The sequence below is a fragment of the Ovis aries genome, chromosome 3 (assembly GCF_016772045.2).
Source record: "Ovis aries strain OAR_USU_Benz2616 breed Rambouillet chromosome 3, ARS-UI_Ramb_v3.0, whole genome shotgun sequence".
NCBI lineage: Eukaryota > Metazoa > Chordata > Mammalia > Artiodactyla > Bovidae > Ovis > Ovis aries.
This window is the reverse complement of record NC_056056.1, coordinates 201,007,014-201,022,006: the sequence shown is the minus strand read 5'-3', so window position 1 is coordinate 201,022,006 and position 14,993 is coordinate 201,007,014. Positions and strand designations below refer to the sequence as shown.

The following is a 14,993-nucleotide window of genomic DNA, read 5'->3' as shown; positions in this document are numbered from 1 at the left end:
ATAAAAACTTTCATGGTTAAATATGCTTGGGAAATGCTGAGTTAAAATTATATGGGTGTTTTTCCTTCATACAGATATCTCTGAACCTTTACTGTGCTGATTTACAATGTAAATCTCCAAGAATGATTCATAGAGTATTTCTCAAACTTATTTGACTGTACAAAATAACTGTGAAAGTGAAAGTGAAGTCGCTCAGTTGTGTCAGACTCTTTGGGACGCCATGGGCAGTAGCCTGCCCCAGGCTCCTCCATCCATGGGATTCTCTAGGCAAGAGTACTGAAGTGGGTTGCCATTTCCTTCTCCAGGGAATCTTCCCTACCCAGGGATCAAACCCAGGTCTCCCACATTGTAGACAGACGCTTTACCATCTGAGCCACCAGGGATGTTTATTCATAGACATATCTGTAAAACTTTATGGTGGTAATTATATAATGCGTGTGAAAAATCTAGTAGAATCAGATGTTATTATACCTTTAAGACATTAATTTTTAAAAAAATACTAGCGATTTTAAGAAATTATATTTTAGGAAATAAGATAGTTCAGTTGGTTTTAGAAAAATAAAATTAAGTAGCTATACAATTCATTATGTGACAGAAAGGTCAGGTTTTTTGTATAAAACTGATATAAAATTAGAAGATTTATGTCATCATTTGTTGGGGTTGAATTCACGCCTGTCTGATTACTGTTTAAACCTTTCAAATTTTCTGTATTGCTTTTACTATTTTTTTAATACACAAATCTTAATGAAAGAAATTTTCTAGAGCACAAAAGTAAATACTGATTATTTGTAAGAGGACACAGATAGGGCTGGTTTTTGATAAAAAAAGTAAAATATAAGTTTGTCATCTGTACTCTTGCCATTTCCCTTTGTAGCACCCCTGCCTCTTAGAATCTCTCTCCATTGCCCCACCATTGAGTGTTACTTAACTTCTCCCATCTAATGTGCATTTTCTTCATCAACACTCAAATATTAAAGTAGCTGCTGCTAAAGCCGTAAGCTTGTTTTATTAAAAGTAGGATTCTTTTCATTTTTTAAAAAAAATTACAACTATATTTTCTTTAAATATGATTTAAAATCTATGATAGAACCAACAGTGAAATATTTAAGGTTCTGACTTGGTTTTCATATTGGCAGAAGTACACTTAATTAAAATACAATGAAATTGTTCTCTTAGTGGTAAAATGCAACTGAATGGCAAAGATAAACTTGTATATCTAATATTTTTCTATCAGTAATCATATTGCCTCACTTTTAATTAACAGACCCTAAAAAGGTAAATCATACCCCTGTGTCAACCATGAGTTCTTCTCAGCCTTTATCTCGACCGTTGCAACCCATCCAGCCGGCACCACCTCTTCAACCATCTGGAGTGCCAACAAGTGGACCATCTCAGACAACCATACACTTACTACCTACAGGTAAACTTGCTGAATCACTGAGCTGAAACTTTAGTTTTGCCTGTTGAGAAATATGACTGTGAAACTGAGTGGAAAGGTTAGACAGAAAATTAGCTCATTTAGGTAAGTACCAATGTATGTGATTACTGGATCATACAGGAAGAATGTGGTTTTGCAGAAACTGCCAGAGTAGAGTGGCTGTACCAGTTTGCATTTTCACCAGCAGTGTGAGGAAGAAACTGTTGCTCCACATCCTCACCAGCATTTGGTATTGTTAGTGTTTTAGACTTTCCCCATTCTAACAGGGATAGTAGAATCTCATCGTTATTTGATTTGCGTCTCCCTGATGATATATTATGTTGAGCAGCTTTTCCTGTGCTTGTTTGCCATCTATTCATCTTCTTTGGTGAGGTGTCTGTTCAGATCCTTTGTCCACTTTTTAATTGGGTTGTACATTTTCTTACTGTTGAGTTCTAGGAGTTCTTTGTATGTTTTGGATGGGTCCTTTATCAAATAATGTCTTTTGCAGATATTTTGTCCTTTTCTTCACATTCCCTTGAGATGAACTTGATTTTAACCCTAATTGTGTTAGTAATAAGTTATAAAGGCTACACTTTTTTTTAAAAGATAAGATTAAGAATAACCTTCATTATTATTTTTTATTTTTAAAAGAATTGTATTGGCATATTCCTCATTGTCATTTTGAAGACAAAGTGTGTTTTTGAATGCAGTGTGACTTAATTTTGCAGACAGTCTTTAAACTAGCAGCACTGATACAGAATGGTTATAAAGAAGAGTTAAACTATATATGTCTTTGTCATCTGACAGTGTAAACAGCAGAAATGAATACGGTTTCTCTGAAAGGGATGAATATAATGATTCATTCTAATTATAACCAAGATGTTAAAATTGATCAAATGAGAGTTTTTCAGTGATTCTTAACTAGAAATTGTTTTAACTGGCCTAACACTACTGTCAGAAGATAACCATTAATATTTTCCCTGCTACCTCTCAAGAAGCTATTAATTAGACATTTTCAAGATGTAGTTTGTATCTCCTAATCTGTTTGGAAGCCAATTAAGACAGGTCGTCTTCTTCATAAAATAGCCCATTGCTTAAGAAATTTATCTGTGAAGTGCTTTTCTCATCAAGGAAAGCATTGAGCTTACATGGAATTTTATCCAGTGAAATAAAATGACAGTCAATTTAGATGATTTAGAAAGAAGTGTTAATACTATAGATAATAAAATGGGAAATAAAGAGATGAAGAGCTAAGTATTCCTCCTTATATACTTCTTCTTTGTAAAGACTCACATTGAAAGTTAAGGCTAAGGAGTCTCTTTATCTTTATTGTATATAGTTTTTACCTCCAAATTTGTTTTATTATAGAACATATTTTTCCATAGGAAAGTATATTGATTATTGATTTGTATTATATAGCTAACACGTCATTTGTAAAATGTAGTTCTAATTCAGAAAGTTATAACAAAAAATTGTTAACTCCTTAAAATCATTGTTTGTACTCCATGCTGTCGGTGAACATTTTAGAACTCATTATTGATAAATATATGTTAATATCACTCAAGGCATTAATGTTCTCTGGAACATAAATTAGGGGGAATGCCATGATAGAGAACGAAGAAGCCTATATTTTAATAGGTATTTCATTGTTTGGAATAGGAGGTGATTTGACTCATCTGAAGAACCCGTAAGTTATAGTAGCCAGTCAGTTTTTTGAACTATGGGACCACAAGTTACTCTTTTGAATTTATACCCATCAGTAGAAGGCCTGGAGGGCCTAAAATTCCACTCTGCTAAGAATAATTTAACATTGAGGAAGGGAAAATTCACCCTTCTAAGTCACTCCTATCAGATCATACTCCCCAAAGTCTAAACCCTTTCTACATCTTCACTTGTTTATTTATCTAGACAGACTAGAGTGGGAAGGGCCTTGGACATGGTTGAGGTGTTCTTTTCTTCTGAAACTTGGATTGTACTAATATTAACCTTGGTTGACCCTGTCATTCTTAACTTTTTCACAATTATAAAAGGAAACTCTTGTCTATTATAGTAAGTTAGATTTTGTATAAAGTGAATTGTCATTTAATATTGCTTACTTAATGTAGAATTTACTGCATCTTAAATCTATTTTTCTGCTTTTCATTAGCTCCAACCACCGTGAATGTAACACATCGTCCAGTGACTCAGGTGACCACGAGACTCCCTGTACCGAGAGCTCCTGCAAACCACCAGGTGGTTTATACAACCCTGCCCGCACCACCAGCTCAGGCTCCCCTGCGAGGGACTGTTATGCAGGCTCCTGCTGTTCGGCAGGTCAATCCCCAAAACAGTAAGAGACCCTTTTCCTGTTTATGTTGTTCTTTTGCATGTAGTTGGAGTGGCTTATATTGATGTTAGATGCAGCAAAAAGTGTTCAATATCATACTAAAACTATTATTCATTCATTTTCTTTTCTTAGGAGAGTTAACCAGAAAAAAATGGACTGGTATCTAATTTGTGTTCTGTGTGTTGTCTTCAGTTTAATTATTTATGGCCTACTTGATTTGATGTTGGTCTGTACCATACTTTAGAGACAACTTGCCTAATTAAAGTGGGAATGATCAATTGTGACTTAGCCCATATGGAGATAATGGTAAAGGATAGCCTCCAATGAGAGTCTTAAAGGTATGGAAAGTGGCTGAGAAATAAAAGATGGGAAAATGTTTAAGGTAACTTGTAATTTCCGTGTGTGTGTGTGTGTGATGGGAAAATGTTTAAGGTAACTTGTAATTTCCGTGTGTGTATGTGTGTGTGTATGTATATACATACACACATATATATATGAAACATACATGTTTTCAGCTGCAAAATATACAAACAAGTTTATATAAAGGATATATTTAAAGCTTAAAGAAAAATAGCAAAATGAACCACATATGAACTCTCCACTAGGCTAAGAAATAGAACTTTATCAAAATCTAAAAATCTATGTATGCCTGCTCTTAATTTCATCCTATTCCCTTTCCATCAGAGGTAACCATCACCCTTACTTTCTGTTTTTCTGTATGGTTTTGCAATCTCTATAGGTATCACTAAAAATATTCAGTTTCGCAAAACTTAACAAGCAGGGACAAATCCAGCTGTTTATTGAAACTTCAGTCATGCCATTATTAGGTGATGGCTATAGGAGAAAATAAACTAAACAGAGTCTCTAGTTCACATTCTGGCTTTAGCTTTCTCAAGTTTACAAGAGCTTTCTCTGGGGAAATCTGTCAGCAGTGTCTTAAATGAATTCTGGGAAACAGGGCTCACCCCAGGCAAGGTACCCACAGTAATGGATATATGGCAGAAATATGGCTGAGCTATGAGTGGCTTCTAAATTTTCTCCATTTTTTAATTTTAAAAAAATTTTATCTTTGGTCACACTGGGTCTTCATTGCTGCACATGAGCTTTCTGTAGTTGCGGGGAACAGGGGCTACTCTCTAGTTGTGGTGTTCAGCTTTCGCATTGCGGTGACTTGTGCAGTGCAGGCTCTAGGGGCTCAGGCTTCAGTAGTTGCAGCTGTAGAGTAGACTGGGCTCCAGAGCACAGTCTCAGTAGTTGCCCCATGGCATGTGGGATCTTCCCAGACCAGGGATCAAAGCTGTGTCCTCTGCATTGGCAGGTAAATTCTTATGCACTGTACCACCGAGGAAGTCTGCTTCTAAATTTTCTGCTTTTGTTGCCCTGATGTCTGTATAAAGTTTTCTGTTGGATGAAATGAGTATCCTCAGCTGATCAGCAGAGCATGGAAAGGAAGAGAGGAACCTTGTTAAAATGAGGCAAGATTAACTTGCCTGTTCTGGAGGCAGCAGAGATCTTTGTGAAGAAAGCTTCATGTTTTCTATCTTTAGAGTCACAGTGCTCCGTTCTGGCCTATCTGCCTTCTGTGTTATGTGTACCTCCAGTGTTTCAGTGTGCTAGGATTTTGGGTATGGATTGCATTTCTTTCTTTCCTATGCTGGATCTCCTGTTCACTTTGTCTCCTATTGTCCTTTGTTAATCTTGTCTCTCGTGTGGCTACTTGAAGAAAAGTTCATGGAGGTAGACTATTTATTTTGGTAGCTTGCATATATGAGAATTTCTTTATCTTCATGCTTGAATGATACTTTAGATGAGTATAGACTTCTAGGTTAGATATATTTTTCCTTTTGAATTTTAAAAACATCACTTTACTGATTTTTAAATGTTTAATTCAGTGTTCTACCAAATTTAGAATAGAATTCGAATTCTATCACTTCATTTTCTTTTATAGGTGTTACAGTCCGAGTGCCTCAAGCAACTACATATGTTGTAAACAATGGATTAACCCTGGGATCAACAGGACCTCAGCTCACAGTGCATCACCGACCACCACAAGTGCATACTGTAAGTGAGGACCCTTGGCTTCACAAAATTCTCACGTATAACACTGTCAGATACCACTGCAGTTAGTACTTTTTCTTTAAACTAGTTATAGCAAAAGAAAATAACAGGTCTTCTGTTTTTCCAGCAGATGTTTATTGAAGAAAGTAGATCTTACCATTATATCTGTCAACATTACTCAGAAACACTTCTGGGTAATGATGGTTGGGGAGTATAGAGTTTGCTTGTGGTGGTGTGCAGCATATAAAAGAGTCCACGTCTGGGGCGTGAGAAGTGGAATAGACTATGTTAAACTTATGGTTAGGTTAAAGAGCGCATTCTTGAGTAGTGAATATTTTTTTAAAGTACTGAATATTTTACGAAATATTGTTGCAGGTTTAATTTTATTCTCAGAATTTTATACTAGTTCTATTACACTGCTATCGTTTTACTGGTTTTATTTTAAACTTTTAATTTAAAAAAATTTTCTAATTTAACTGTAGTTGATTTACAGTGTTGTGGTAGTTTCAGGTGTACAGCCTCAGATTCTTTTCCATTATAGTTTATTATAAGATATTGAATGGAGTTGCCTGTGCTATAGAGTAAATCCTTGTTTACCTATTTTATACATAGTGATGTATATCTGGTAATCCCATACTTCTAATTTATCCCTTCCCCTCTCCTTTGGTAACCATAACTATTTTCTGTGTCTGTGAGCCTGTTTCTGTTCTGTAAAGAAGTCCATTTGTATTATTTTTTGGATTCCACATATAAGTGATATCATATAATATTTGTCTTTCTCTGACCTATCACCTGCTACTTTTAATCATCCAGTGGTATTGGGAATTCATTGGTTAAGAGATAATAGAGAAAACCAAAGATTTCTCCTTAGTTTTAATCTCCAAATCAATGTCACATTATCCTGTGACCTGACTGTAATAGTATTTGGTATGATAGAGTGTGTGAATGGAAATGCTGGCTCTAATAGTGGTAGGAGATTGAGGCTGATACCACTTTTTACCAAGCAAAGCATCCTTTTTAAAATATACATAGTAATGGCTAAGTTTGTGAAGGGCTTTCTATGCACCAGGCACTGTTAATTTATGTGGTCCTTACACAGAAATTCTTTAGAACTCTAGCTTTCTTTTTTTATCCTTTATTATTGGTATGGCAGCTAATGTACAGAGTGGTTGAATAACCAGCCCCAGGTCATACCTCATAAAACCCAACACATTCCAGTTCCAGAGCCTGTGCTCTTAGCAGCTGTTATTTTACTGTCCCACTGCAGTTAAAAAAGTCGTGTTAATGGAGCACTTCACGTATACGAGGCACTCTACTATTGTACTTGTATTATTTTATTTACTCCTCCCAACCCTACTGTGTGCTTAGTCGCTCAGTTATGACTGACTCTTTGTGACCCCATAGACTAGCCCACCAGGTTTCTTTGTCCATGGGGGTTCTCCAGGCAAGAATACTGGAGTGGGTTGCCATGCCCTCCTCCAGGGGATCTTCCCAACCCAGGGATCAAACTCAGGTCTCCTGCGTTGCAGATGGAGTCTTTACCATCTAAGCCACCAGGGAAACCCTTGAGAATCAATATTCTCTGTTTGATAGAAGAGGCTACTGTGTCTTAGCGATATTAGGTGATTACTCAGTGTCACTGCCAAACTAGTGTCAGAGGCAGAGCCATTTTAAAACTCAGATTTTTCTGGTCCCAGCACCTCCAGCATGTTGGCACAGTGCTTCAGATCTAGCCTTGTAGGATCTGTGGCACATATCTCATTACTGTTGTTTGCAACTACAAACAACCTACTTCATCCCATATTCCTTCGAGAAATATATAGTAAAAATGTCCTATTTATGCTGCAGTTTTGCAAATGTGATGATCCATCAGAGCTTTTTTTAAAACAGGATTCCATATGAATTGTCTTATAATAAATACACTATATCTCATCAGAGAAGGCAATGGCACCCCACTCCAGTACTCTTGCCTAGAAAATCCCATGGATGGAGGAGCCTGGTTGGCTGCAGTCCATGGGGTCGCAAAGAGTCGGACATGACTGAGCGACTTCGCTTTCACTTTTCACTTTCATGCATTGGAGAAGGAAATGGCAACCCACTCCAGTGTTCTTGCCTGGAGAATCCCAGGGACGGGGGAGCCTGGTGGGCTGCCATCTATGGGGTCACAAAGAGTCGGACACAACTGAAGCAACTTAGCAGCAGCAGCAGCAGTATCTCATAGGAGAAACATTCTTTTAATTTAATTTTAATAATATTTTTAACTGGGAATTTTCAAATATATATAAAAGTAGAAAGACTAGTGTAGCAATCCCCACCTACCCATTACCTGTCTTCAGTAGTCATCAGTCTTCAGCAGTCATAGCCAATCTTCTTTCTTCTGTATTGCCACCCACAAACTCCTACAACCTGTGTATGCACTGGAATATTTTGAAGCAAATCCCTGATATATTATCTCTAAAACTTCAGTAGAAATCTCCATTGCAGTGGCAGAAACGAAGCAGTAGCTCAGTTGACTTAACTGTTTTGAAATATGAGAGGATTTGGTAGCCTCAAATTTTAAGAATTAGAAAGGGCTGTTATAGGCTGTAAGCTATTATCATACTCCTTAAATTCCTACTCTTTCCAGTCAAGTTCATGACTGCAGCCTTCTTCTCATAGATCTTACTAGTTGTGTGTTTATTTAATGTTATTTACTTAATTTGAGAGAAGTAATACAGTAAGATGGCCAGTATTCAAATCTGTTTTTCTTCAGCTTTTGATGTTTCATGTATTTGCATTTGCTTTTTTCCCTCCCTCTAACTTTATATTTATTTTAGCTTTTAAACTGTGTTTCTCCAGATGTGTATATGATTTTTTTCACTTCACATATAAATTTCAGCATATTTTCATTTCTTGAGATTATTTGGCAGATCCTTTTTTGAGTTGTTACTGCGTGCATACTACTAGCACTGAACTTTGAAAAGGCATAGAGATTTAGAAGATATCAGATCTTCACAGAATTCACTATTTAGTATATGCAAATTATCCATTTAATGAAATGCATATTAAAACATAATTTTGATAAATGAATTTCAGTTAAGGAGATCTTATTTTTTTCATGACTTCCAAACTAAAGTCATTGAGCAATAATGTTTCACTTGGGGGGAAAAAAAGACCACTTATATCTCTGTTTCCTGGCTCTTACTTAAATCTTTTTGAAGAACTGGTATCATTGTAATCTTAAAACCCAGATGATAATAATGTCTAGCATCAGGTCAGTTTGTAAGCTTAGTATTCATGCTTTTTCATTATCTGGCCTTAACTTACCTTTCCAAATTTGTGTGTTCTTCACATTCTCCGTGTTTTTGCCCATAAATCCCCTCGCTTGCCTATCCCCATGCCTTGTTCATGCTTTTACCTGTTAGCAGAAAGATTCACAACTATTTCTACATTTCTAAATTCTCTCTCTCACAGTCCAGTATAAATGTAACCTTTTTCATGCAGACTGACCAAGAATATAATATACAGTCAGTGTTATATGTACTTAACTTATAAGAATATGCTACTGTCTTTTTATGGAGAAACAGTCTGAAAATGAAAGTAGAGTTGATACTCAAATTTTAGATGATTGATAGACTGCCAACATATGTTATTAAAAAATATGTTATATTAAAACAAGAGTCTGTGGTATAGATCATTAAATCATTAATTATTTTATCAGAAGTAGATTATTATTTCAGTTTCTGTCAAGATGATGTTCCATCAGCCAGGGCTTTTGTTTCCCAAGGAAAACTCAGTATCTCAGACCCAAAAAGCACAGAGGGAATAATCTCAACACTCATCTTCTGGGTCATGAACTGGTTTCAAATCATCAGGGAGAACTTGCCAGATGTGTGATATTTGCTATTTCCCAGTATTCTTGATGTAAAATGAAGACTCTCTAAAAGTAAGTGATTTCTAGGATGTTATAGTTCTCGCATTAAGAAACAGTCCTTTCTCCAATCATTATCCATCAACATGACTCTTTTTTTGTTAGGAGCCCCCACGCCCTGTGCACCCAGCACCCTTACCAGAAGCCCCACAACCACAGCGTCTGCCCCCTGAAGCTGCCAGCACGTCTCTGCCTCAGAAGCCTCACTTGAAGTTAGCACGAGTTCAGAGTCAAAATGGCATTGTACTGTCCTGGAGTGTTCTGGAGGTGGACAGAAGCTGCGCCACTGTTGACAGCTACCACCTGTACGCTTACCACGAGGAACCCAGTGCCACTGTACCCTCACAGTGGAAGAAGATTGGCGAAGTCAAGGCACTTCCCTTGCCTATGGCATGCACTCTCACCCAGTTCGTGTCTGGCAGCAAATACTACTTTGCAGTACGAGCCAAGGATATTTACGGGCGTTTTGGACCTTTCTGTGATCCTCAGTCAACAGATGTGATCTCTTCTTCACAGAGCAGTTAAACCTTGGAGCCTTTCTCTCTTCCTCTTTCAGAAGTTCTACTTTTTGGTCTTGTTTTAATCTTGTGCATGATACCCATTGTAAAATGCACATTGTGCAAGATTTCTTGGACCGATGTATATATACACTACATTTGTTTATAATCAGAATAAACTCAGCCCATAAAGCAGGATCTTTTCCTGAACAATTCAGGCTTCAAGGTTTTGAAATGTAAATGTGCACCTTGCTTTAGTTTTGAGGCTGGGGTATATGTGTGGTGTGTGCTTTTCTGTATTTATATGTTTATTACAGTGGAATCTCCCATTTTCATTCTCAAATTTACCTCTCTTCCAGTGTGAAGTAAGTAGATCAAATGATTTGAGGTATGTATCTGGCATGATTCTGCTTCTACGTGATCTGTAGGTTTATAGATAGATGATTTAAACTGACTCTAAATGGAACCCAAAGAAAAAATAAAAAGCAAAATGGTCAAATAGTTTAAAATAGGTTAATTTGAACACAGGAAAAGATCTTTTCATGTTTTCTTTTGTCTTTTCTGGGTTGTCAATCGATGAAAAAGAATTGCAGTGGGCCCTCCCTTTTCTAATCAGAGATTTTTTTCCATTTATTTTTGTGCCTTAAGGATTAACTGCAGAAGTAAACAGGGCCATTTTTCCATTGTGGTTTACTCTTCTCTGTCAACCTTTCATCCTCATTTCTCCTTTCTCTCCACCAAATGTAGCACATTTCCCTCAAGTAAATTTTAGACCAAGGCTTTTATATGTAGTCTCATCAGTGACATCATTACATTTAACTTGCTCTTTTCTTCCAAGAAAATTAATGCTTTTTATTTCTGGTCACTATTTAACTCTGTGTAAAGTGAACCAAAAGAAGACCACATTGTATAAGCCAATTTCCCTTCAAATATCTTTTAATATCTATGTTGCACACTGTCTTAGAGATTATGAAAGCAATTCTGGTTTACCTTATCACCCAAAGCATACCTTATCACCCATAGTATTCTTTCAAAGAAAGTAAATAGTAAAATTCACAAAATACAGTAAGCTAAACTATCAAGGGAAAGCTCCATTTCTTCTTTATCCTCATATCATTCTTCCTGTATTAATCTTTTCTTTTGATGGTGCTAAGTTTTGTCTGATTCACCATATGTCAGCTTTGGATACGGTTTAAAGTATATCCTTTGGGGTCATTTATGTAAGAATGACTTTACAACTTCTGTGCATCTCTGTTCCTCTTCAAAGTTTTAATCAAACTTTGGTCATGGATTTTCTATTTGAGTGCCAGTTATACTGGTATCAGGTACATGTTGGAGTGTAGGTAGCTTAAGACAGGAGAGATGGCGTAATTTGGGGGATGAGAGTGGGGTTGGCGATGCTTGGAAAGGAATTTGTGGAGTTTGTGGAATACATTTTCAAGCCATCTTCCATATCATATTGGAAATCATATTCCTGCCTTCTTAAATGAGTTAGTCATTAATGTATGACTTATAAGAGGGAACTGTCACTTCCATATTAATGCTTCTTTGTTTGCATCTTCAATGGCTTGTAATAGGAAACATTCTACTTGTAAAGAAACTCTCTTTAGAGACTTTTACTGGTCACTGTACTGTCAGGTTGGATGTGAAGTTTGATTGATGTGGAGGAAAGCCTACAGATTGCCTAAAGTAAATGCTCCAAAATCTTCCTTTTGCTTTCAGAAAATATACCACAGTGAGAATTAAAATTTCCATGAGTCATATTTGCCAACCAACTATGTAGGTGTTACTCATTGTGGGTCTAATGATGATGGTAAAGAAATTGCCAATGTCATGCCAATGAAAAATTTTAAAGGGAGAAGCTTATGATCTTCTAGATGTATGTGAGCATCTGTCTTATATCTGCATGTACATATGTTTTTACCTGCAATGGTTGCAGTGTTGATTATGTGTTGAAGATCATTTCAGTTGACAGAATAGAAAGCCCATGTTCAAAATTGTCCTTTATTGACCGGTTTTATGGTCATGTGATAATTTGCTTACCTAGCCTAGAAAGCTTCCCTTGGTGAGTACTTTGTTTACTAATCCTTTTTTTTTTAATTATGCTTTTTTAAAAAAAAAAAAATTATGCTTTCATAGCATTATATAATCAGGTGAAGAAAGCCCAGTAGAATGAAAATATTATTTTGACCTATACTGTGTGATTTCTGTCAGAGAAAAAAGAAATAACTTAAATAGTAACCCTAAAAAATAGATTTACTACAGTAAAATAAAACTTTTTATTCCAAGTGGTGGAGGGAAGGTACAAAGAGAGATTGTAATTATTTGAGGGAAAAGATATTATAAGATGGTTTCTTTCAATTAGCCTGCCACAGAATTTATAGGCAACAATTATGTTGGAGTTACCAGTGGGTGCTACTTGAACTCTAGGTTTTTATTTCAGGCAGGTTTTTTAATGTTGAAGAGAGCTTTCTGTTTGGTTTGTTTCTTTAGAGACAGAGAATGGAGGGCTCAACTAGAAATAGCTACTGGTCACATATTTTTTAATAGCAATCACACTTCATGGTACCTTTTTTAATTTCACAGTATCTTTTCTCAGAGTATTACAAATAAGCTTAATAATCCCATTTTGGGAATGCAAGTTTGCTACTTTTTTAGTCTGACAATACTTGTGTAAGTATTGCCTTATTGGAAATCCTGGAAACTTCTGATACTTCAGCCTGAAATAGAGGATGTTTATATGACATTTAAAGGTAATGGTGATGTTTGTTACTGTCTACTTTGTACTTTGTCGGAGTAATTTTCACCCAATTTTAAGTGTGACTAAGCCTCACATTTTAAAATTACATTCTTGCCAGTACATTTATAAAGTATATACAAAGACATCTGTTGGTAACAGGTAACTTTATGAGGTAACTATATCCCTCTATTTCTCTGGACTCACTTTTTAAAACATGCAGAATACTGTGTGCCATTTAACAAAGTCGAAGTTCATGAGAGAAATGAAGAGCAGAGCTTGCTTCCTTGAAAAGTGAATGTTTGTTGGGTTGCCATTTGCCTCACAGACATGTGTTCCCCACTGTCCCAACCCCCATTGCCAGATAGGAAATGAAAAGTTTGATTGAATAAAATGACCTCAAACAAGGAGCTTAGGACCACCTGTCAGCAGAACTCCTTAGGCAGGCTGCACCATACAGTTATCTTCCTGTGGCCGATAAGTGTTAATGTGGGTTTTTTTTGTTTGTTTGCTCTTTTGCTTGTATTTTCCAAATTATTGTTTATGCAGCAAGGTGTTAATATTGCATGATATGCATTTATCTTGTTCCACAGATTTTCCAGTACTGTAAAAGATTAACAGAATAATGCCTGCGTTATCCTCTTCTCTCACTTGTATACACTGTGATGTTGGCACAGTACATTATTGCAAAGACTTCCAAGTGTTCTCCCAGACTTTCCTTGTGGGGCTATTTCAATATCCTGTGATTTATTCATTATTTTAACTTAATCATTGACCAGTCATTGGCCTGTTTTATTCTGATTTCCAGAAAGACCATGTCCCAGTATTAGATTATTGCAAATAACTCTATTTAAAACCAGTGTATAATTCTGCCTGCCTTACTCTCTACTGGGTAAATGATGGCCCCTCCCCTTTCTGAAAATTTTGGGACAAACAAAAAAGGTTAGAACAATTCCTGTAAAGTGTTTCATTAGTGTGGCAGGTTTATCCAATTCCAAAAACTTATTTTCCTTGAGCCAGCCAATGGGGAGGAATAGAATGATACAAACATGTGTTTTGTCTTCTCATCTTCAGTTTTATCATGCTAAGTTTGTCATTCTTTATTTTTCACTTGTAGAGTCAAATACCCACCCTTTATATTTAATTGCTATCTTAAAAAAAATTATTTTTTTGTAAATAAGATAACTGGGCAATCAGACATCATTTGGGGAATCCTGGCTTTAGAATTTTATCAGCCATTTTCAAAATTAAATATAAAAATAATTTCCTTTGTAGGAAACTTGCATCCTAATATTTCTTTATTACAGTTGAAAGTGTAAATAATGACAATGTAAGACCTTCTGATGTCTAATAGAGACTGGGCTGTAGCAAGTTGCCCTATTTTTATTAGGTTTTGAAGGTTTTTGTGGGTTTTTTTTTTTTTTCTTTTTTTTAATGTACAGTAGAGTGGTGTCTGTATAAGTGTTAACTGTAGTGGGATTTTGTCCAGCAAGCCTGAAATTTATACTTTGAAATAAACTACTGGGTTTTTAACATTCTGAGTACTCTGATTCATTCTGTTATTCTCAGACCTTATGAGTATTCTTTTCTTCTGCGAGTCTCTCACCTTGTTAAGAGTCACTGTTACACTGTTCAGTATGGTTTACTTAATTTGACAGCACCATGACACTCAAACAACATATAACCCTCCAGCTTTGAAACGTTGTTAGGCAGAGCTGCTGCTAGGTTAGATAAGCTGTTTTTAACTAACAGGTGACAACATTAAAGTCTGCTGTATTATGTTTGTGCACCACAGAAAGACTTCGACTGTTGCTTGTTAATAACCAGAAAAAAACAAAAACATACAACTGCATTTCTGTTGGAGGTTCCACCATCCCCTAGGGCTTTGTCATGAAGTCCATCCAGCGAGGAGAAGGGGAAAGAGCATGAGGCAGTCAGGGTCTGAGGAACGGGGCCTGGGAGTAGCACTCAACTCAGAGTCCACCCCAAGGACTCTGTCACATGGCATAGCTGCCCAAGGGAAGCTGGGAGGTGCGGCCTATGCA

The 14,993-nt window shown here is 36.3% G+C and overlaps 1 protein-coding gene across 10 annotated transcripts in view; it reads left to right on the top strand.

The window, feature by feature from the left end:
* ATF7IP (activating transcription factor 7 interacting protein) overlaps window positions 1–14,483 on the top strand; it is a 114,883-nt gene extending 100,400 nt beyond the window's left edge. For 6 of the 10 annotated variants that reach the window (XM_042247505.1, XM_042247506.1, XM_060413382.1 and 3 more), the window contains 5 exons: window positions 1,265–1,420; window positions 3,567–3,749; window positions 3,879–3,905; window positions 5,695–5,807; window positions 9,820–14,483. In XM_042247505.1, coding sequence (XP_042103439.1) covers window positions 1,265–1,420; window positions 3,567–3,749; window positions 3,879–3,905; window positions 5,695–5,807; window positions 9,820–10,239 — 899 coding nt within the window. In that variant the 3' untranslated portion in view covers window positions 10,240–14,483. Of the gene's footprint in view, window positions 1–1,264; window positions 1,421–3,566; window positions 3,750–3,878; window positions 3,906–5,694; window positions 5,808–9,570; window positions 9,730–9,819 lie in introns of those variants that run through there. The other 4 variants (XM_060413383.1, XM_060413385.1, XM_012175324.4 and 1 more) reach the window with 2 other exon arrangements.
* Window positions 14,484–14,993: the final 510 nt, after the last annotated feature.